Source organism: Tympanuchus pallidicinctus, unplaced genomic scaffold (genome assembly GCF_026119805.1).
Source record: "Tympanuchus pallidicinctus isolate F22 unplaced genomic scaffold, pur_lepc_1.0 scaffold18, whole genome shotgun sequence".
Taxonomy (NCBI): Eukaryota; Metazoa; Chordata; class Aves; order Galliformes; family Phasianidae; genus Tympanuchus; species Tympanuchus pallidicinctus.
The window spans coordinates 2,606,920-2,630,253 of NW_026294699.1; the positions used below are offsets into that span (position 1 = coordinate 2,606,920).

Below are 23,334 nucleotides of genomic sequence, written 5' to 3' on the forward strand. Positions count from 1 at the left end.
ACGCACAAGGGTGCATGTTTAACAGCAGCCAAATCAAGTCGGTGGCACGGCGCCCTGATGTGGCACAACAAAAGGTCCCATTCACATGAGAGCAGATTTAAGATGGGCTCAGGAATTGGAATTCCTGGATTTCCCAGCTTTTGACTGTGGGGTTTTTTTCCAGCACGAAGGATCTCTGTGAGCCCATGGTGAGACCTTGGCCTGGTGTCACTTCTGGTGACAAATGCTACAGTCTGAACGCCACTCTGTAAACATTTACGCATGTCCTCAGATCTACACGTGTAAATAATCCCATTCAGGTCAGCAAAGCTAACCACACATTTAAAGTTAAGCATGTGTGAAAGTGTCTGAAGGACCGAGGCCAACGATTGCAAAACAGTTGAAACTGTAATCCTCCATTTTCATTAGTCCTAACTTTCTCCAAAAACTTCCACTGTGGGATTGAAATCCTCCACGTCTCATTGAGCCAGAGGTGATTTTTTTTTCTCCCCAGGAAGTCCCAAAGCCTTCCAGCTGTTTTCAAGCTGTCGGGCTTCTAAATTGCATTTCTCAGCGAGGACATTCTGCCCTTTTAACTCAGCTCAGAATCTACTGTGCGCACAAAGCTGCTTAAAGGCAGCTCTTCAGACCCTCAGACACCTCCGTCCAGCTGATCCTGCCGTTTTGCTAATCAATGGATCAACTCTCCCACTTACTCAGAAGGCTCCTGGAGCTTTCCTTGCTCTGCACGGAGGAGACAGGGCACGATGGAGCATCTGGTGAGAACCCAGCACACCTCCATTGCGATGAGCCCAGTCCTGGGATTTGAGCTGGGCGCTTTGAGGAGGGGAAGTGAGAATCCTGACTAAGGGAGGTTCTTCGTTAAGTGCTTCATGGCTCAGGGGCTGACGTGAGGTGCACTTCTTTCTTGCGTGGTCCAGGTGTCACCATCACCTGCCCGCTTCTCCTTGGAGTCCCGTCAGTAGCCAGAAAGATCATAGGAAACTCCTGCTCTGCTAACGAGGGGTATCTGAAATTAAAACACGGAACTCGTTACCCTTTGTGCCTTTGGGGCATCGCAAAATGAGATTTAATAAATTTGTGTTACTTGAACGGCTGGCATAGAGGAACAGGATATTTTCACTGCTCCTCCACAGAGCCAAAACTGAAAGAAGGAGGGTGAAAGAGGAGGAATCAGCAGGCAGGAAAAAGCCACTTAGCACCACTAGCCTGAGCGCAGCAGGGCTGGGCAGCCTGGGCTGGAGCATAGGGCCTGAAGGGCGCACGAGCCCTCGGCCATCAGCACAGCTGTCCTGACCCAGCCAACGCAGCCCAAACCTTGCTTGTGGGTGCAAATCCTCCATGCAGCCACCAGAGCTGCAGGCTGGAGGAACCCCTCGGTGTCCCCAAAGCCTGTGGAGGTGATGGGCTTTCTGACTGTGCCGTTCAGAGCTGGGTTCGTGCCATTGAGCACGGGGATTATTTGATGATTCCTTATCACGTGTGGCTGTCAGTACTGCCATTAACCAGCTCCCTGTTTATAAAAGGATTAGGGCCCCATTCTGAGATTCTACCTGCATCTGGTTAGTCATTGCCAGACTCTGTAACTTCTCACTCCACCATTTTTCAGTATAAGTTCAGTACCTATTGCTCCCCAACTCACCCATCCAAGGGTCACCATCTGCACCAAAGCTCTGTGCATTCGTGTTTGCAGTATCATTTTCTTCCCACCTTGCCCTGTGGACACAGACACACCTGTGTCCCACCTGCTCTGCTTTCAGATGCAATGAAGTGAAGTTTTGGGCAAACATAAACTGTTTCAGGACAGTAGAAACGTGCTCTTTCCAAGCTTATGGAATGTCTGCCTATAGAAACGGTCACAGCAATAAGCGTTCATCAGCGCTGTGGGCTGGCAGAGCACGCAGCGCTGCCACATAGACCTGTCTGCCCCAGGGGAGCAGAGGACATCATGTGCCACCTGTGTGCCCAGAACACCACAGCCAGCCCATGAAATCCTGCACAGAGCAGAGCAGGTGCCTCTCTCCTATCTTTTCTGAGCAAAATAGATACAGAAAATTGCCACGGATCTCTCTCTCTCTCTCTCTCTCGTTGTTTTTTTTCCCCATGATTCTGGCACCCACGCCACAGCAGAACAGATTTGCAGTTAAAATACACTGTGACATTCAGAGATTGGAAGGATGAAGCAGCCGTACGAGGAGATGGGAATGCTCAGGAACAGCAGCACGTCGTGATTCCCTCATCCTCAGAAACCTGCGCTCTGAAAAGGGCTCAGTGCACACAGCAAATGTTGCACCGAGGTTTAAGCTGTGTAATTCCCTGTGGCACTCAGGCCCGGAGCTAGGATTTTCATTGGATTTGTAGCAGGTCTTTCTTCAAAACCCATGCAGTGTGCACAAGAGGATTGCATAAGGCCATAATTGTGCTTGCACGTTCTCTTCCCCACCTCTTTTCAGCCAAATAATCCAAAGCATCAAACACAAGACGCGCTGCAAGTTGCAGTCGTGCCGTTGCAGAAGACAGAAAATGACAGAATTGAGTTCCACACCGCATTGCAGAAATGACAATATTTTTTCCCAAATCCCTATCATTTCTTCCACAGTAATACAGGAAAATTCTGCCCTGAGTGCCACGCTCAGAGGAAACTGCCTATTGGGAATGTGAATGGTTGATATGCCCTCTGAGGTCCTCCCCATGCAGCAGAGCTCCTTTACCCATTCGGATTCTTCCCACAGAAACCGTGTAGTGAAGACAGGCTGCCCAAGGAGGCTGTGGATGCCCCATCCCTGGAGGCATTCAAGGCCAGGCTGGATGTGGCTCTGGGCAGCCTGGTCTGGTGGATTGGAACCCCCTGGTAGCAGGGGGTTGGAACTGGATGATCGTTGTGGTCCTTTTCAACCCAGGCCATTCTGTGACGATTCTATGATGATTCTGTGACGGCAGCTTGTTCAAATTTGCGAGCTGCGATAACAGAAAGGTGTTGTTTGCCATTTTTCTCTTGTGGTGTGCTGGAAATGGTTAATGGTGCATCTGCAAAGTAAAACATGAGCTCAGCCTCTTGAGAAGGGAAAACATGTGAATTAACACTGGGATTATATTTCTCAGTGGCCTGACTTGGAGTCATAGAAACTCCTCCCCAGTGCAGCACACACAGACTGGTTGTACGTGGCTTCTCACTGCCTGCCACCTACTCATGGAAGTCCTGCTGATGACTTTACAGGTAAGTAAGCCCACACCCCTTGAATGCAAGTGTTGGTCATGATCACTGCTTTTAGCTATTTTATCGTCGTGGCCTGGTAGGGAAAGACTCTGCTCTGCTCAGGGCATCTCGGATGGACATCTGCACAGCTGAGCTCCAAGTAGCTCCTCAGTTTCTGCCACCACTCCTCAATGGCCTGGGGCTTTGCTCTGGCCTGGCTGTCCCTTGTCCCCAGCTCTGACCATCCAGAACAGCTGCAGCCACGCTGGGGGTTGATGCTGGCTGGCCTCCCTGCCTGCCACTTGTCCTCCCACTGCTCGCTCCTCAGAGCTTCCACCCCGTGCAGTTCCATTCATACCGATCTGAACTTCCCCACTGCAAGTAAGAAAACAGTTTCGCTTTGTTTTGTTTTTAAGGATGTCATTCAAGTTCCTCCAGCGAGGAGCTGGAGTTATAAAAAACCATGTTGGATGTGGCTGTGTTTGCAGACAACAGTGGTGCTTCCTGTGCTCGGAAACAGAGCGAGTTTCTATTTCGGGCTTTGCTGACTCAAGGGTGAGGTGCCCGAGCTGATTCAGCAGCTTGGCAAGTCAGGGGAACTTCTCGTTATGAATGGAACGAGCAATAAACTTGAAGTTTGCCTTCGTCTTACAGAAAGGCAGCTTCAGGGGAAGCCACGTCCCAGCGGCAGACACTGCCAAGTGAGCAGGGTCTGCAGTGCATCTCATCTGGGAGACGAAGCTGCTTTGGTAACGTGGGTAATCTGAGCCCCTTCTGAAGAAGGATGAGAATACAGAGCAGTCACAAAGAACCTGCCCACCGTGAGGAAGTGAGAAGAATGCACCACTTACTCAGCTTCCTTTGCTCTGCATGGAAAAGATGCCAAAGGTGAGCCCTGCACTCTGCTTTCATGGAAAAGTGAGACGAGCATCACGGTAAATCTGAATTTAAGAGGAGTGACAATCATCCAAAACACTGCCTACTGTTTAGCTGCTCATCTGTAAGCAGAAGTCAGAAATGTCTGGCTTTTTTCTCCATAACCCAGAGGTTGTCCAGAAGAAGCTCAGCAGTGATGCTGAGCAGAAGTCTGTTATAGGGCGAATGCTGCTCTCTGTTAGCGTGGGACAGCAGGGAAGGGGCATCTCTTCCTCTCCCTTGAACATTACTGTCTCTGCATGGACTGAACAGGTTCTGCCATATTTTCCTTCAGTATTTATGCTGTTTCCAGAGCCAGATGGGATGAACAGTCTACATCCACGGTGCTGCCTTTCTTCCAGGCTGTAAGTTTCCCTGCGCCAGCATACAACAAAAGCACAGACTCCTGAAGAGCACAGCTACACCACGGCAGGCATTCGTACCGGTGTTGTTCTGGCGGCGGTTCCCATCCGTGTTCTGTGCCTCGTGGAGGCGGCTTGCGAAGCCTAAAAAAGCATCATGTGGGCTGCCACATTTCAGAGCCCCCCCGAACAGTTCCGCACAGCTCCACCAGATAAGCAGCAAAGTACAATATTATGAATGTCAAACAAAAGCTCATCAGGAGAGCTGACAAAGCTGTGCCTCTGAGAAGGGAAGTAAACTGAATCCTATAGACCAAATACATGGATTTAGAGGCATGGGTTTAAAAGAAATTTACTCAGACACCTGAGCTTCCTTGGGGCAGAGGACACAGGGTGATCCTGAAGCTCCCCAGAGGGGTTGGACCAGCCTGGTGTCTCGTCGGTCCCACTTTATCCCATCTCACTGTCCTCCAAGCCAGCATGTGAAAGCTGGGAAAGAGGAGATGACTTAATTAGCGGAGATCAAAAGCAGTCTCTGAGCAGCAAGTAACCAAAACCTGGGATCATGTGGGTCACTCCGGTTAAAACTTGTGATGTACGCAGCATCTTTGATGTGATTGTTTGTTCTCAGCACACACAAAGTCCTACTTTATGGAGCACAACGGGAACAAGACACATTTCTGTTGCTTCTGAGTCTCCTCTTCATGTGTACAGGGTAAATACACTCGAGCTGCCCTGCCTTTGTGCGCAGCTCACAGTGCAAGCAGGAACCTTCCAGAGGAGGGTAATGGAGATGTGAGGGGTGGGGAGCGGCAGCACTATGGGGAGCAGCTCAGCAAATGGGATTGTGCAGTCTGCTTGAGGCTCAGGGGAGACTTTATCACCTTCTGTACCTTCTGAGAGGAGTTGGCGGCGAGGTGGAGGTCGGCCTCTGCTCCTGGGTAACAGCGATAGGATGGGAGGTTGCAAGCTGTGCCTGGGCACTTCAGGTTGGGCGTTAGGAAATGTTCCTGCTCAGAAAGAGCGGTGCTGCAGTGGCACTGCTGCACAGGAGTGGTGGGGTCACCGTCCATGGAAGTGCTCCAGAGCTGTGGGGATGTGGCACTGAGGGATGTGGGCATGGGGGGGTGGGCTGGGGTTGGACCTGGGGATCTGAGAGGTCTTCTCCAACCTGAATGACTACTATTCTACACTTTGGATGTTGAATTAAAGCCCACGTTTCAGTACTAAGATACAATAGTGTCAGCTTTTCCTACACTTTGCACAACCAATGCTTTACTTAACAAGGGAACAGAGTGAAGTCACGACTTGGTTCGTGCCGGAGGCAAAACTCACGTCTCTGCCTGGAAGAACACCCACCCCGTTCTTCTTAATGACACCCTGAGGCACTCAACAACCGTTCGGACTCTAACGATTCCTGAGTTCCCTTCTTCCTCCCCGCACACTTCAGGATTCCTTCACGAAGTACTGAAAGCTCGTTTGGGCGAATCGACGGCCGCTCCCAGGGGAGCCCGGGGCAGGCCGCAAGCGACAGCGCCCAGCTCGGCTAAGCCGGGACGGGACGGCGGCGCCACAGCCGAAACAAAACAACGACCGCTAGCGACGGGTCTGCTCGGTTACGGATCGCCTCGGCGGCCGAGCGCGTCAGGAGACCAGAACACGTTCCAAAAGAACGCGGCACGTTCCGCACCGTCGCTCGGCTCCGTATTAAGGACGAGCGCAGGCTGCGGTCCCTGCGCCGCGCGGTCCCGAGGAAGCGGAGCACGGCCGAGCCAGGAGCGGCGCGGGGCCGTGCGGGACGGGGCGGAGGGCAGCGCCTGGGAGGAAGAGATAGCGCGGCGCGGGGCGCGGCCCCGATAGCGGCAGGCAGGACGGCGGGCGGGCCGTAGGGCTGCGCCGCGCGCCTTCCCCGCCCCGTTAGCTCGGCGCGGCCCCGCGGAGCCCCGCGCGCCGCCCGCAGCCCGTGACAGCCGCCGGCGGAAGGCGGTGTCCGCCCGCGCCGCGCTCCGCCGCGCCTGAGCGAGCGTCCCCGCCCGCCGCCTCCTCCTCCTCCCGCTCCGCTCCGCTCCGCGGCTCCCGGCGCCGGCACCACCCCGCGGGAGGGGAGCGCGGCGGCGGCCCCGCGGCGGCGGAGGGTCCGCCCAGAGGCGCTCGCTCGCCGCCCGCGGCGCCAGGAACGCGCGGCTGCGGGGCCCGAGGCCCGGCGGCGGGGGGCGGCCGGTGGGGCAGTCCCGGCGGGCGGAGGCGGCGCGGTGGAGTAAGGACGCGGGGGAAGGGGGGGGGGAGCGGCGGGGGCCGGCCCGGCCGCGAAGGGAGCGCTGCCCGCACGGCGGCCGTTGGCGCGGGGAAGAACCGGCGGCGGCCGACATGGAGGAGCGCGCCCCTCCCGGCGGGGGACCGGCGGCCCCTCCGCGGCGCTGAGCGGCCGTCCGTCCCGCCCCGCCCCGGCGGCGGGCGGCGGGCGGCGGCCCCGCGGGGCGCCCGGAGGCGCGCGAGGCGGCGGGACTATGCGGGGCTGCCCGCGGCCCCCGGCGCTGCGTGCCCTGCCCGGCCGGCGGCGGAGCCCTGCGGCGCTGCCCGGGGCGGGAAACTGAGCGGCGGTCTCGGCGGCCCTCCGCGCTCCCGGCCCCGAAGGATCTGACGCGGAGGAGCTCCTCGGGAGGGACCGACAACATGGCTTCCCCGCCGCACCAGCAGCTGCTGCATCACCACAGCACCGAGGTGAGCTGCGACTCCAGCGGGGACAGCAACAGCGTGACGGTGAGGATCAACCCGCGGCAGCAGCAGGGCTGCGCCTCGGCCAAGCGCTGCAAGTACAGCATCTCGTCCAGCTGCAGCTCCGGGGAGTCGGGGGGCGCCCGGCGGGCGGGCGGAGGCGGCGGGCCCGGCCCGCGCCGGCAGAAGAAACTGCCGCAGCTCTTCGAGAGAGCCTCGTCCCGGTGGTGGGACCCCAAGTTCGACTCCACCAACCTGGAGGAGGCGTGCATGGAGCGCTGCTTCCCGCAGACCCAGCGCCGCTTCCGCTACGCCCTCTTCTACATCGGCGTGGCCTGCCTGCTCTGGGGCATCTACTTCGGCGTGCACATGAGGGAGAAGCGGATGGTGTTCATGGTGCCGGCACTGTGCTTCCTCTTGGTGTGCCTGGCCTTCTTTGCCTTCACGTTCACCAAAGCCTACGCCCGTCGTTACGTGTGGACTTCGCTGACGCTTACGCTCCTGGTGTTCGCCCTGACGCTGGCCCCGCAGTTCCAGGCCCTGGATCCTTTGTCAGGGAGCGGTGATGTGTCCAACCGGACGGCCCCAGCCGCTCCCGCAGACACCTGCCTGTCGCAGGTGGGCAGCTTCTCCATGTGTGTTGAAGTGCTCCTGTTGCTCTACACGGTGATGCACTTACCCCTGTATCTGAGCTTGTTTCTGGGGCTGTCCTACTCGGTCCTCTTTGAGACCTTTGGGTATCGCTTCCGCGATGAGAACTGCTTCACGCCGCTCGGAGGCGGCGTGGTTTACTGGGAGCTGTTGAGCAAAGCCTTCCTTCACATCTGCATCCACGCCATCGGCATTCATCTATTTATCATGTCCGAAGTCAGGTCCAGAAGCACGTTCCTGAAGGTGGGGCAGTCCATCATGCACGGGAAAGACTTGGAAGTGGAAAAAGCCCTGAAAGAGAGAATGATTCACTCTGTTATGCCCAGAATAATAGCAGATGACTTAATGAAACAGGGCGATGATGAGAGCGAGAACTCCATCAAACGTCATTCCACCTCGAGCCCCAAGAACAGAAAGAAGAAGCCCTCCATCCAGAAAACCCCCATAATATTCCGGCCTTTTAAAATGCAGCAGATAGAGCAGGTGAGCATTCTGTTCGCAGACATTGTTGGCTTCACTAAGATGAGCGCCAATAAATCTGCCCACGCTCTGGTGGGGCTCCTCAACGACCTCTTTGGGCGCTTCGACCGCCTGTGCGAGGACACTAAGTGTGAGAAGATCAGCACGCTGGGGGACTGCTATTACTGCGTGGCCGGCTGCCCGGAGCCACGGGCCGACCATGCTTACTGCTGCATCGAGATGGGCTTGGGCATGATCAAAGCCATTGAGCAGTTTTGCCAGGAGAAAAAAGAAATGGTCAACATGAGAGTCGGCGTCCACACCGGGACGGTGCTGTGCGGCATCCTGGGAATGAGGAGGTTCAAGTTCGACGTGTGGTCCAACGACGTCAACCTGGCCAATCTGATGGAGCAGCTGGGGGTGGCTGGGAAAGTCCATATTTCGGAAGCTACTGCGAAATATCTGGACGACCGTTATGAAATGGAGGATGGCAAAGTGACGGAGCGGGTCGGTCAGAGCGTGGTGGCCGACCAGTTAAAAGGTACGTGCTGTTGTTTTGTACTCGGCTCTTGTTTTTCCTTTTACAAGGGAATATATTTTCCCCAGTGCGTGCTTTGGGCTTGTTGACTTGCAGATTGAACGTGCTGTACGCGTATGTCGGCGTGCTGGGGATCAGCGGTGCTGAAGGAGTTTTGGAGAGAAGGATGTGGTGATGAGGCGCGTGAAGGAGCTCATGCCTTTTTTTGGGGAGTACTCAAAGCACTCTTTGACTTCAAAACTCCTTTAAACTACTTGTGAGCATGTAGCATTGTAGAGAGGAGAGGTGAACGCGCTTGCTGTCTGCAAGAGGTTTTTGTTGTGCTGTTGTGTCATCCTTCAGTGCAGTAAATAAACTTGTTAATTGACTTCATGTGCCATACATACAGCATATGTGTTTGGTGAAATTATGTGCATCTGTGAAAAGTTTGTTGGCACCGAAAGAGTTGGGACTGCGGAGGCACTTGGGAAAGCTGACAGCTGGATTCGCAGAACGCAGCGAGCGCTGCGAGTTTGGCAGTTTGATAGCGAGTTGTTACGGCTCAGAGTGACGCTGGAAAAAGTTAGTGGGGTGGCTCAGCGTGCTGGCAGATGCTGTGCTGTCTGCAGCTCCGAATGAAACTGCAGATTGGTGATTTGGACAAGAAGCTGGGGATCAGTTGGCTCCTCGTACGGCTGGAGCGAGGGGGCTGGTGATCACTTCTCTGCAGAGCACTGGCTTTCCAATGAAACTCCCAGCAGAGCTTGTGGCACAGAGCTGCACACGCTGGCCCAGCTCCCTCTGGAGCTGCCTGCCCCCATGGCCGTGCTGCTGCCTCACAGGGGTGTTTGTCCCCGGTCATAGAAAAGTGAAAACAAGCACGGAATCTGGTTAGAATCTTGTGTAGCAAGCCCTTAAACAGGGCGTGAGTTTGTTTGCTCTGTTTATAAATGTACACCCTTCTATAGGGAAAGAATGGAAAATGGCGTGGAAGGAACCAAAGGAGTTGCAGGAGAACGTTGTGGGTGGGGGAGGGAGAGGTTTGGGGCCGTAAGTACGGGACGAGGCCAAAGTGGCTGCAGAAAGGTCAGCAAATGAGGACGGGCAGAGCGCCGGGAGCGACGGCAGCGCTCGCCTGGCAGGTGCTGCTTGGGGTGTGACACAGACTTATTTTTGGGGAACGAGCTGTGCGCATGCAGCACCAGCATGAAATGAGGCTCGTGGGGAGGACAAACATCCACAGGGATGCTGGCGGCTGGGAGCCGTGGAGCCGCAGCAGATGTGTGCGCTGGGGTTGAGCTTTCTGTTTGACTTCTAAAAATACGGATTTCTTTGAAATGGGTCGACGCCGATGCGTACGTGTGAAGTGTGCTTTGGAGAAAAAAGGCTCAGCCGTGATCTCTCAGTTAGCCCAAGCTGAATTTTGCCTTTCTGGAGGAAAAAAAATAGCATCAACAACAGATTTCTGTACTGCTTGTAGAGAAACAACCCTGCGGTGTTTAAACTCTTCTTTTCCTTCTTCCATCTGACTTTATGGCTAGATGCAGTGAAGGGCTGGCAGCAAGTGAAATTAAGTGTTTTTGCTAAATTTATAGCTGTGCTCAATGTCATTCATCACAGTGACGTGAATGGACGTGTGGAGACTGACGGTACTGCTCTGAAATACTTGCGTGCATTTGTCCGTGTTTTCTAGGAGACCACAAGAGCACTGCGTAGAGCAGTGGTACCCTGTGCCAGCACTGCTGCTTCTTGATCCTTCTCAGACTTCAGTTCTTGGTTGGGTTTCCTGCGAGCAGGCTGCTATCCCTGCAGCATGCTGATGCAGCTCAGGCAGCTCCGTTGCCTTACTGTTTTCCCTGAGCATTAGATGATAGCAGCAGCAGAGCAGAGGAAGTTTGTTGTGGTTAATTATGTCATGTGTCTTATTCTTTTCAAGTATCAAAGTGCTGCAGAGATAACAGGCATAAGCTTTATTTCCCTACCAACACTTCACTTCTCAGCTTCCTTTCAACCTTTGGTATCTTAATGATATCCTATTTTTTATGTCGTGTGCCTGGTGAATTATCTCTTAATTGCCTGTGCTGCCGTTGCTGCTAGCTGAAGCTGAGCCAGCATTGCCAAGCCAGCTCTTCCTCAGCAGCGTGGGGTGCTGAGGGCTCAGGACTCACGCTGATGTGAGCTCTGCCCTGGGTTTTGGGACATGGTACAGCAGTGGCAGAGGTGCCTGAGTCATCCTCCTGCTGCCCTGCCTGTGTCTGGGAGGATGCAGGACATAACTCAGTTTCTCTTTCTTCATGTTGCTTTGAGGGTCATTGGAGTTTCTAGGTTGAAATTATGTTTTCTTCCCCCTTTGGCTGATAAATGATAGGATGCATCCATGTCTTCTTATTTCGAGCAGCAGGGCTTCTTGCCCCACCAAACTTGCAAGGACAAACAGCCACTGACGGCCTTGCAGCGCTTGCCCATTTCTGTCTGCTGTCACTGTGAGATTGCTCAGCCCTTCTGTCCACACTGCACCTCGTCCCCATGGAGGTGATGGAGGCACAGGGAGCAGTGTTGCTGTGATGTCTTCTATGGATAAACCCCAGAGTCCACTTTGTGTCTTTTGCTGTAGCATTTCAGACAATTTGCATTTTCTGTTTTCTAGCTAAGCTTCCCAGCAAATAGATTTATTGAGGGCTATGAGAGATAGCAAGAGTCACATTATACATGAGACGATGACATTAACGTGTCCCTTCTGGGCTCCTCTGTGGAGTCAGAGATCTCCTTTCAGGATATAAAAAGTCCTTATGGAAATGTTGTTGTTGTGCTCTTTGTTGCTCCATTTCTTCTCGTCTGTTTGCATTTCTCCCTCTTGCTGCTCAGGAGGTCACGCTCACTGTTTGCCAGCCAGCCGCATTCCCAGAAATACCAGGGTCACCGGCGTCCGGTTTTGAGCACTCAAAATGCATGAGCATCTTGGGGAAGAATGCTGGCTCTGTTTATGGAGCATCGTGTGACAGAGCCGTGGTTCCATTTGGGAGGTGTGTGTGTGCTGTTAGCCTGGTGCAAGTCACCGTTGTCGAAGTTCCCCCCACATTCAAGGCTGTTGGCCACTAGGCAGCTCTTTGCCCAGGCTGTCTGAAGCTGAGCAGCCAGCTTGTCATTTTTACACCATCTGAGCTATTCGCTGCTGTTATTGAGGCAGGAGTTTGTGGAATCATTGTAGAATCATGGAACGGTTTGGGTTGGAAGGGACCTTTAAGATCATGTAGCTCCAAGCCCCCTGCTGTAGGGATCTAGGTGGTTGAATTTGCTCAGAATATTGCCTGATAGGACGAAGGGGCTTCTTCTGAAAGTAAACATGGTTGGTTTTGTTTGTGTATTGGTGCTCATCACCTTCAGTGCCAGGCAGAGAGACGTGGAAAGACGAACTTCTCCCAGTGCTGAAGGATGTTTGCTGGGTGGCTCTTCAACCAAGACCAAGTGGAAAAATACCTCTGTCTTGAGAGGACTCACCCCTAAGCTGGTTTGTTATTTAGGGGAAACTCGTCTGTTGGCTTTTGAGGCTCTGAGTTCTAATCGCCGATTTCCAACTGCAGGCAGTGAAAAGCCATGTGTAAGCCCTGCCCTTGCATGGGACACAGCCTGGCTCTGTGGTGGTGTCTGCAGAGGTTTTCTACTCTGATTCTTGGGCTGCCTGAAATATCATTGTTGACATGCAGACTGGTGCGCTGCAGCTCACAAGCCTGAACTCCCTGCTCTCTATGTACTCCATTCAGTCATCAGAGGCATGTGAGGGACTGTTGGAATGGAAGAGAACTTTCTATTCTTTAAGTGAAACCCTTCATATTGAGGGTTATCAGGGGGAAAGATTGACGGAAAAGACAAAACACAGCGAAAGACACATAATTTATGTTCATCTCCTGTCATGACGGATGTGTGATTTGAATAGATTATTTTAAACTCCTTCCCTCCCCCCCCAGTTATTTCACAATATGAGCTTCGCTTTTCCCTCTGGCAGGTGGAAGATGTAAGAACTTCCTTCCACAGCTTTAAAGCACCACTTCCATTGGGATTTCATGGCTCTGTAGGTTGCTGTAGAGTGTCAATTCGGTGAATTAGAGCTGTTCTCCCTGCTCTGCAGTGTGTGGCTCTCTGTGCCTCCATCCCTGCTGGCTCTGTAAGGAGAGACAGCGACTCCTGCTTCCGTTGCAGCTGACACTTGAAAATTCCCCGCTATTTTTAGACCATTTTTGATCTCACTTCTGTCCTTCAAAAAGAAGAAAAATAACAATAATCCCAGCCTTTAAATGTTGAACATCCAGCGGGAGCTGCTGCTGTGGGGCCGCCTCATCAGCACTGCCTCATTAACACTGTAGTGGACTCTGACCTACCTGCCGTGGGGCAGCCCTGCAGGAGTCGGTTGGAACTTGCCTTGAGGCTGTGCAGGGTGTGCAAGTGCAGCTGCTTGCCGTAGGACTGCTGAGCCAAGAGCCTCTGTGCTGCCTTCAACCCAGGCTGACAGCGCTGAACACATTTTCTCTTTCCTTCTTTCCAAAAATGTTTTAGCCTTGCAGTGCTCAGTCTCCCAGTATGAGGCTGTAGGGAAAGACAGGTTTCTTGGTTCCGATGTGTTCCAGCTGTTTTCATTAGGCAAGCATCCCTCGGGTTCAGAGTGCTCCTTCAAACTTCTAGGTTTGTATTTGCTCCAATAACTTAGGTGGGAATTCCTTGCAAACCATTTAAACACCCATAAATATGTGCTACAAGTCTGACAGCGCTTCTCGTTCCTTGTGTTGCACTGCTCAAGCTGTTGTCTTCAACCACTGCTGAATCTGTTGTGTTCAGCTTGCTCGATACGTTTGGAGATCACGTTATGGTCGTGAAATAGCAATAGCACTGCTGTGAGAAAAATCCTCCAAATTGGAGCAGGGAAGAGGAACTGGCAGGGATGTCAAGTCTGCTGAAGAGGTAATGGGACCTTATGCTTTCAGAACAGGAAAAAGGAGAGGAGAGAAGGAAAGGAAAACCAGTTACTAATCAATACCATCTGTAGTGGAAATGCTAAGTCATGGCCTGAAGCAGTGATTGAGCACCTGGGGGGAAGGCAGGGCCAGCCCAGGGGAGCTCAGGTGCATGCAATGTATTGAGTGACTGGAAGGGCTGAGGCCAGGATCCACCCCTTTCCAGCCCTCATTTAAGGGTTGGCAGTGGAGGTGAGGGTATTTGCTGGAGATCCCTGCCTACCTGAGGTTTTCCAAGGGTAAGCTGACTGTTTCCTTTGTGTCTGTGCTCACAGCTGCTGCACTTGGGCTTATCCTGACTTGCTGTAGTCTAGGGCTTTGCTACCCCTCTGCGTAATGCTTATTCCTAATGCATGGAATAGAATTAGCTGTTCTCTGTATGCTATGTTAGGTATATTAGCTCCCTTCTAGTTTTTGTGTGGCTGTTCCTGAGTCCAATTGTTGCAGTTATTTATTTGAACTGCTGTTTAATGGCCACGTGAGGTCTGTTCCACGAGGTACGAGGCATCTTTATCCTCTGACCGACTTGGATGGGACTGCAGCAGATAGATCTGGAAGTGCTGTGCCACAGTGTTATGGACAGGATGTCATGAGGAAATGCTGCTGCAAGGGCATGACTGCAGGGAGACCAGGGTGTGCTGTTAGCTCTGAATATCCGCTGTTTGGACAACGGGAGCTGTGCAGGAGGGGAGTGCTTCTAGGAAGTCGGTGCTTGGGCTGCAGCAGCAGAAAGAGTGGCCACAGCTTCCAGGAGGGGGAACCTTGCTAAGAGACGTCCTGCAACCAGCTCTCAGGTCTTGGCCTGGGACTTTGGTGGCTTTTCCCATCTATCGCTAGGCTTTAGAACTTGGTTCTTACTTAATAACGTTATGTAAAAGGCTTTTACTTGTTTTGCTTTCAGTCTGACTCGTCGTCTTGGGGCTAACATCACTCCTATGATACATTATGAAACAGATTTTATCACGTATGTACATGTAGGATACTAATGAGACAATATGAATAATATTTGATGTTTGACTTGCTGCTTGGCACCAACTGGAAGCAGAGAGCTTTCTTAAAAATACCACATGAGGATGAGAAAATGTATTAATAGTCGTTTCATAATCCCAGTCAAGCATTTAAGAGGAGCACCTGCCACGCCTCAGCCCGGTTTCTGGAATCCGTAGCGATGGCTAATTGAATTTTTCTGCTGAGGATGTGAAGCGAACGTGTACGACTGTGGTTATGAAACATCACAGCGCTGGAATTTGCCGTGGGCACAGAGCTGTAAACAGAAGGCCTGGAGTTGCTGCTGAAGTCACATGCACCCACCTCTGCGGGAAGCTTTGCTCACGCTCCGGTGTTCCAGGGTAGCGTTTCCCAAAGGAGTTCAAAAATCCTGATGGTGTGAAACGGCTGTGAGTTGTGGATGGTGTTTCAGCGCGTGCACCCTGAGGGTGTTTCCGAAAATGCTCTGTGAGCTGAACCTCACATCTGGATCCATCCAGGGAGGTTTGGGTGCCCGTGGCCTCAGTGCTTTCCAGAAGTCATGGTGGGAATCCTTGTCTGGAGAGCCGTTTTGTTACACAGAGGAGGCTTCCCTTCTGCTGCTTACTGTCTGAAAACCTTGAAGTCTCATTCCACAGGCTGTGTGTGACCTCCAAACCAAAGCAAATAGGAATGTGTCATCTAGAAATCCTGCCTGGTGAAATGATGGTGCAAAGCATGCCTGCCTTCTTTATTGTTTTTCACGAAAGAGCAAAAACAACCAAAAGACAACATTCAGTTCTGCTCTTTGCATACGTACACTAACACTTCCATGTGTTTATGCTGGTTTGCCAGGAATCTCTCCAGTTTTGGTTTCAGTTTCTGTGATAGCTTGGCACCCCATCGCTTCTCCTCTCCCATCTGAAGGCTTTATGTTGCTGAATGTCATTGTGGGTGCAAGCACTGTCCCTGTTGTCCACCTCAATAGTCAGATTGTCAACGTGCTGCCTGGGGGTCGGTCTGTCTGCTGAAGAAAAAATACAGCAGAATTTTGTTTGGGGTCTTTGATTATATTCCCTGTTTTGTGTGGTAGTAAGGTTGGTTTTCTTTGGCTGTTTGTCTTTTTTTTTTTTTTTGATGGAGGCATAGGAAGGTCAATACAAACATTTTTGTGGTAGACGGGTATTTTTTGGAAGAGAAGCTTTTTGTTGTTGAGATTTCCTTTAGGAAAAGCCTGGATTAAGCAAGTGGCCTTTGAACTTTGTGGCTGGGCCTCCTCCACCCTGCTGAGCTCCAGGTTTGGCTGGCAGTGTAGGTCCATGGAGTTGATGCCTTGAAGCTTCTGACCTGGCTGGGACCTTGTAGAGATCTCCTGTGCTCGAGGTGTCACGGGAGATGTTTCCATATCTGAGGTTTCAAGAGGTGACAGAGCTGGAAATTGTTTTAAAATGTAGAAGTAAGGTATTTCAGGTTTGGGTATATTTGCTTGTTAGGCTTCCGCGCTTCATGTCCTTCTGTTCAGTACTGTATGTATAAGCATTTTAGTGAACTGTGTTGTATTTGTATTTGGGGACTGAACTTGAGGACTCTGATTTGACTTATATGAACCTAATATTGGATGGAGTACGAAGAAGTTTGTTACAATATAGGCAGTGCAGCACTGCACGGGCTGCCCAGAGAGGCAGTGATGTCAAATCCCTGCAGACCCCCATAGTGGGGCTGGGTGGACTGCGAGCACTGATGGAGCTGTGGGTGTCCCTGTTCATGCAGGGGGTGGGACAAGATGGCTGTTAGGGTCCCTTCCAACTCAAACCATGCTGTGACAATTGTATGAATGTCTGCTGTACATGGCTATGAGGACGTACAGCTTGAGTTTGAGTGAGCTAGGGCTGCAGCAGAGGCCATGCTGTGCTGGGCTGTGCTGATGGCACGTTGTTTCTGACCCCTTTGCAGTAAGGCATCTGGTAATTCTCTCTCTGCACTGCTGCTCTGACTGGTAGAGGAGGCAGTGGCTTTTACCATGTTGTGTATATTGAAGAAAACCCCCTTCCAAACCCCATATTTCAGGCTTTCTTGAAAGAAAATGACTCAATGTATGTATAATGTGGATACTTTTATAGCTGAACCATAACAAACAGAGGATGACATGTTACTCTAGAATTTCCCCTTTCTCTTGTTAGGGGATACAAATCAGCTGCAGAAGCAGGGTGCACGACCTGGGAATTCTGCTGTGCACTGTGTTGCTGCTGGGGGTGGGAGGGGATGCCCTGGTGAGACTGTGGCATGGGCTTGCTTTGAGAGCTGCCTGGAGGTTCTCCATACTTCCTTCCCCGTCTGCAGCTGTGCAGCCCAGCCCTGGAAAACAGCTGCCAGCCCTTCATTGCAGTGGGTTAGTTTCTGATGTGCCTGCTCAATAATTTGCCTGTGGAGGAATGCCAGCTGTCATCGAACCCCAGCTACAGCTGCAGCCAGGGTTTGGTTGGTTGTGCTTTGTGCAGCTCCTTCCTGCTCCAGCAAAGCTGCTGCAGCACTTTGCTTCAGTGCCCCTGGTGCACTGCTATGTCACTTGTTGGTGGGATGCTGACCAGATGCAGCCCAAAAGTGTCACAGCAAAATGCCACGTGCCCAAACCACAATTCCTGCCTTGCAGTCTGCACTGCAGCTCTCACAGCAGGTTCAAATCCCATTGGTACTACAAGTGCACACATCCCAAATGTGTTTGGAGTGGAGGAGACCGTGTGCCAGGCAGGAGCTCAGGGCTGGCTGGGAACTGTGCAGGAAGTGAGCTGCATGCTGTGCCCTATTCTGCCTGCCCCTTGCTATGGTAGCAGTGATGCCTGACTCTTTCTGCAGCATTCTGCTTGGCACTCAGCTCTGTGCTCATGGTGGGAACCCAGTGTTCCACCTCTGGAAGGGAGAAGTTGCTGTCAGCGCTGTTTTCCAGTGTTATTTTTTTTTTTTTCTTTTTTCCCTTTAATACAAAAAAGATAATGATTTATCCCTCCTACTGCAGCTTTACAGCAGTTTTGGAAAGGAGAGGACTTTTAAATGACATTTATTTGGGAGGAAGGAAGTGATTCTTTAATGGCCTAACATTTTCTGCTGCGTTTGGGGCGATTCGCGACATTTCCTGGAACAGAACTGAGCGTTTTGGATGCTGGGGACAGAAAGAGCAAACTGCAGCAATGCAACTGAGATGCTTTCTGCTGCTCTTTCAGCATCCTCTCCCCCAAGGTACATTCCGAGACCTTTAAAACTCAGCAGAGCCTCCACTTGACCCATGTGTGGACTGACAGATCGGGTCAGTCTATTTACCCTGCTTGTATTGAGCTGTTTTGGATGCGGGTTCTGCTCAGCGTGGGGTGGTGCTGCTCCTGCAGTCCATGTCGAGGTGCTGGAGGTCCTCCTGGGAGCATTTCCCTTCTGATGCCTGGTCACTCCCTGCCTTTCCCAGGCAGCTGCTGTGTGTTCTGTGGAAGGACCCTGCTCCTGTCCGTCGCCTCCCCCCACCTGACAGCAGTTGGAAGTTATTTTCAGGCTGGAACGTGGACCTTGGAGGAGCACCAGGCTCCTTTGTAAACAAACCCAGCAGTTCCCCCCCCATTGCAAATGACTTCGTACTTCTATTTACATCTCATTGCAGCCGATCTGATGGGAGTGCTGCAGTTTATTTCCTCCTTTTAATGTACTTTCATGTTCTTTACTCTTTGTTTGCTACTAATTCAAAAGGCTAAATTGCTGGGGTTGGGGGCAGGGGCTCAGTGTGAGCCCTAGCAGCATCTCAGTGCCATTTGCTGGCAGGTATGTTGTGACATGGAGAAGGTAGGATTTTTGGTATTATGATATAAACCATTATAATGGCTTTTTGCTATAGAAATAAGGGCAATATTACTTTCAACCCATTTCTCACATGCTTCCCAAGGCCCCATAGCACCGTGGCAGCTTCTCTGAAAATATTGCGGCTTGTTTAGATAAATGCTCACTGTTTGTTTTCTTTGTTCTCCTGCAACCAAAGATAAGCCCCGTAGGCATTATAGCAGCAAAATATGTTAACGGGACGGAAGCTGTGAAGGGGAAATAGTTATCCTGAGTTTTCTTTTTATCTGTAATTACCCATTAGATTTTATCTTGGAGGATGCAGCGAGGAGCCCTGTGCTGCCATAGGTGATGGGGGGAGGTGGAGAAAGGTGAGTCGGAGGGATGCTGAGATCTGCAGTCAGCCAACCAGGACTGCTTCGGGGGGTTCTTGTGTTGTCCTCGGTGTCATTTTTGGAGGTGCTTTGGGTGCAAAGCCCAAAAACCCAGGAGCAGGGAAAGCCGATCTCTCTGACCTTATGTCAATGTTGGTGTCGCGAAACATTCTCAAATATTTTCTCTTCTCATTTTTATTTTATCGTTATCTGGTGGTGTGATTGTGTAGGCTTGCTCACTGATAAGCAGATAAGTATGGTAAGTGCTCACAGCAAAGATTAAGAGAATAAACTTGATTGAGACAGGGTTGGCAAGTGGTGGAAACTGTGTGTGTGCATATAGGAGAGTGTTCTCCAGGGTTGATGAGCCTAAGGATTTTGCTGGCAATAGTTTAGATGTAATGCCTCTGAGCTGTGGGGATGAACATCAGCTACCTGAGCTACTGTTGTGTTGGCCGTTCTTTCATTGCAGGGAAGTGAAATAAAAATAGCTTAATAAAACACTTGCTTAATTTTTAGTTCCCTTCAATTTTCTCATTAAGCTACACAAGGGCACGTTTCACACTTAGAGCTGCAGTGTCTGTTTGCATCCAGTTTCCTCAGTGTATTTATTTTTGAGTTTGGAACTTGGGTCTTTTCTTTGGTATTGTTCCACCTCTAATGTAGCAGTGCCACATCTAACCATTTAAATTTCTATTGCAAACCTTGTTGCACTTCAAACGTTTCGTGTTGCACTGAACTCTCACAAGTCCTGATCTTATGTCTGCTATCCCTGGCATTTCAGTTGGGAGCCCGTGAAAGCTCTGCCCTACCACACTTGGATCTACCTGCAGGTTGTGAACTCCCAAGTTTCTAACTCACTTGGGAGGAAAAAGCAAACTCTAATTAGTTTTGCTCACCTCACTGGTGCTGTTTTGCTAGAAAGCGAGCTGTGCTGGGTGTGTTGCAGCCTTCTTGGGCACTGTCTCGCAGTTGCTGCTGCTCTCCTTCTTGCTTGCTCTCATCGGTTGTGTTGTTTTCCCCTTTACCCCCTCTCCTCTCATTAATGGAGCATCTACTCATGTTAAATTAAGCAAACAAAAGGGAAAATGCATGCATACAAGAGGCTGGTTCTTTTAACAAACGCTGCGTAAGCAGAGGTTCTGCCTCGAGTTTGCCTTTTTGCAAGACTTCAACTTGTGCTGTTTGTTGCAGGGATGGTGGGCACTGTGAGTGAGGAGGTGCAGGCGTGTGAGCTCTGTGTTGGTGATGCAATGCAGGTGGTGCTCAGCGGCTGCCTGGATTTTGGCCTCCCTTCTTTGTGTGGATTAGGATTGTGGGATTACTTCTGCTTTCCAATTGCCAGTTGGAAAAAGTGTTTTAGCTTTAATAAAGCCTTAGAAACTATTTCCTTGCACGCCTCCAGCATCTTCACTTTCCCCATGCCTTTTTCCCTTCCTTCCAGCCCTTCCTTCCAGGTTTCCGCTCTGAGGCTGGAGATGGAGGGCACAAAAAGGGCCGGTGCAGTGCCTGGGATGGCTGGAGGAGCGAGTGAGGTAATGGGAGCAGGCAGCTGGAAGGGGAATGGAAGCCATGCAGCAGAGCCTGCAGGTGGCCATTCCCTCCTTGCAGTGCTGCAGCCGCTCCATGCTTCAGGATGGGAGAGCTGAGGAATGAGCTGGAAGTTTGATCGGAAAGGGTCACAGTCATCCTTTTGATTTTATATGGGAGATGATCTGGAGTGTAACACAATCTGTGTTTTGATGGATTGATAGTGAATCTCAGGGCTCTTTGTTCTCTAAAATCTACTTCAGATGGTTTTAATAGCAGGAAAATTTAAAGATGTGATTAGCAGTGCAAAAGAAGCGGAGAGAATAACTGTTCCTTCTTGGGAAGGAGCTGGCTCTGTTTTGCTCAGAGGCATCTGTAGACCTTTTCTAGCCTAGCATATTTGTTTTACCTCTAGACTTGGGGGATCTGCAGTGAGCAAAACAATAAAGAAGAAGCGTGATATCCAGCCTGGAGCATCTCTTCTGCACTTTGCAGCGAGTGAGGAATGGGAAAGGAGCAAGAGGAATGGCGATGGGCATCCCCATCATCTGCCAGGGCCTCGAGGCTGTGCCTGTGCCCACAGCAGCACTCAGCTCTGGGACTGCAAAAGGAAACAATTTCATGTTAAAATACGGCTGCCAAGCAGGCTGCTTTCTGGGAAGAATGTCCAGTAACTGCCAGTACAGCCCTGGGATGTGGTATGGTTAAAAGTGCAAACATTTCCTTGCCCTAACCAGGGTCATCCTTTCCAGGGCCGTTGGGCAGCAGGGTGGGACTCAGCCAGCCCACGGGTGGGCACCGTGCAGAGCTGTAAGGCCCAGGCAGAGGTTGAAAGTTCAAAATAGTTCTGGTTTCTTTAAATAATCTCTTACTTTATCACGCGGAAGAGGGTAAACAAATCTATTATTGAAAAAAAAAAAAGGTTCATCTCTGCAGTAGAAATCTATTTTAGATAAAAAGTAGCAAAGATTTTTTTTTTCCCTCATAGTTTACTTGGGAGTTGTTTTACAGTAATGCTGTTGCCTTATTGCTGAGAGAATTTTAAGTACATATAAGCTCTTTAAATGATGCAAGAAAGCGATCTGTTGGCATATAATGCAAACTGAGTGAGTGGAAAAGTAAATATTTAAGGCTGACATATCGAAGTATAAATAGTGGTCACTGTGTGTAATGTCTTAATTGTAAAAATATTTCTCGAGCCCTGCTGGTAGGCACCGTGGCCACTCCGAGAGCAGCACTGTGAGCAGCTGCACCGATATTTTGGGAAGCCTGGGATGGCTGCCATCTGCTGTGCCAGCGCTGGGCACGCGGCCCCAAGGCCCAGGGAGCGGGCAGGGAGCTGGTAGCCCTAGGAGCGTGTCACTGCCCTGCGCTGGGCCTGGGCTGGCTGCCTGATCCCACGGAGGAAAGTCGTTCCTCGGTGTTGAGTCAGAGGGCCCGAGTGGGACTGCGGGGTCTGTTGCCCTCGGGGTGCTGGGCTGCCTGCCCTGTGCTGGGAGCTGATGTTGCTGGTCGTGGGCATCCCACTGGGCCGGGGCTTGGCTCTGCTGGCTCTTCGGAGGCTGATCTTTGCTGCTTGTGCTGTGCAACAAGAATGTTGCACCTGGAGCAGTTTAGCACCCACTGTGGGCCTAGAGTGGAACTTGCTGTGCTTGCAAAACTTGTGTTTTGTGGGCCAACGGTGGCCATGGTGCGATGGCCAGTGTGCCTGCAGGAGGGGATGTGGGGCAGAGAGAGGGACACGGGGTGCGGGGGGACGTGAGCTGGGGGTGGACGTGGCTGTGCCTCCACGTGGGCCCCCGGTGGTGCTGAGGCCCTGCAGCAGCTGCGCTGCTCCTAGCTGAAATCTGGCCCAGATGGAGCCAACCTGACATTTGAACTTCATGCTCAGCGTGCTCTGCTTTAGAAATGGTGTTACGGCGTCCTTCTGTTGAGCGGTTATCTTGGTCGCAGGTAATGCTCATCTGGTTCCAGTGGTGGCTGCGGCTAAGTCTGCTCTGCAGAGTTCATTTTATAGGTGAAAAAAATGGTTGGCTGAAAGTTGTGTGGAAGGGACGATGTGAGAGACCTTCCTGCTAAATTTCAGCTTCTCCAGCTTGTAGAAGATCAATTTTTGAAATGCAGGAGTTCAGTCCTGAATTGCAGTGCAGAAAAGGAAAGCGCCAAAGCCATGGGAGCCTCTCTGTGCTGAGCTGTGTCTGCAGCAGAACCTGAGGGTAAAGTGCTCCAGGATTGTCTTCATCATTGCTCAAAGGCATTCAGGGAAACCCTGCTGTACATTCAGCAATAAGGGCTTGCTCTGCCAGTGCTGCTGCAGTCTTGGTGGTGCCGAGGTGTTTTTTGTATTATCCTGATATAAATAATGTATTTAGCAGATTCTTATTCTATATGTTAGTTTCTAGCTCATGTATAGATGTATGTTGATGTCTAAATGTAGTTAACGTTAATATATAGTATTGCATTATATACATTAATTCATACAACACAATGTATGATGTATGTAAAGTGTATTATCTGCTACAATTATATAATTATATAATAATACTAATGCCTGAAAGCCTTAATGGAAATCAAGAATGTTTTCTGAAGTTCTCTTCAAACATTACAAAAAAGAAAAAGCCCTCTATCCCTGTGAACTGTGCTTTAAGTAAATAAGACAGATGCAGTAGAGGTGCATATCAGCCCCTTTGGTTATGGTATTCTTTTTGTCCTAATTTCATCTCTTACAGTCTGTCTGTTTGCAGTGTTTTGAACTACTTGTGTACTTCAGTGCATGTGGCTGCACGGGAATGAACTTTCAAACTCATGTAGATAGCTGCAGCACATG

General features: G+C 51.1%; 1 protein-coding gene across 2 annotated transcripts in view; it reads left to right on the forward strand.

The window, feature by feature from the left end:
* Positions 1–7,021: 7,021 nt before the first annotated feature.
* ADCY9 (adenylate cyclase 9) overlaps positions 7,022–23,334 on the forward strand; it is a 58,854-nt gene continuing 42,541 nt past the window's right edge. Inside the window, exon 1 of one of the 2 annotated variants that reach the window (XM_052679687.1) lies at positions 7,022–8,839. In XM_052679687.1, coding sequence (XP_052535647.1) covers positions 7,147–8,839 — 1,693 coding nt within the window. In that variant the 5' untranslated portion in view covers positions 7,022–7,146. The remainder of the gene's footprint in view (positions 8,840–23,334) is intronic. The other variant, XM_052679686.1, reaches the window with a different exon arrangement.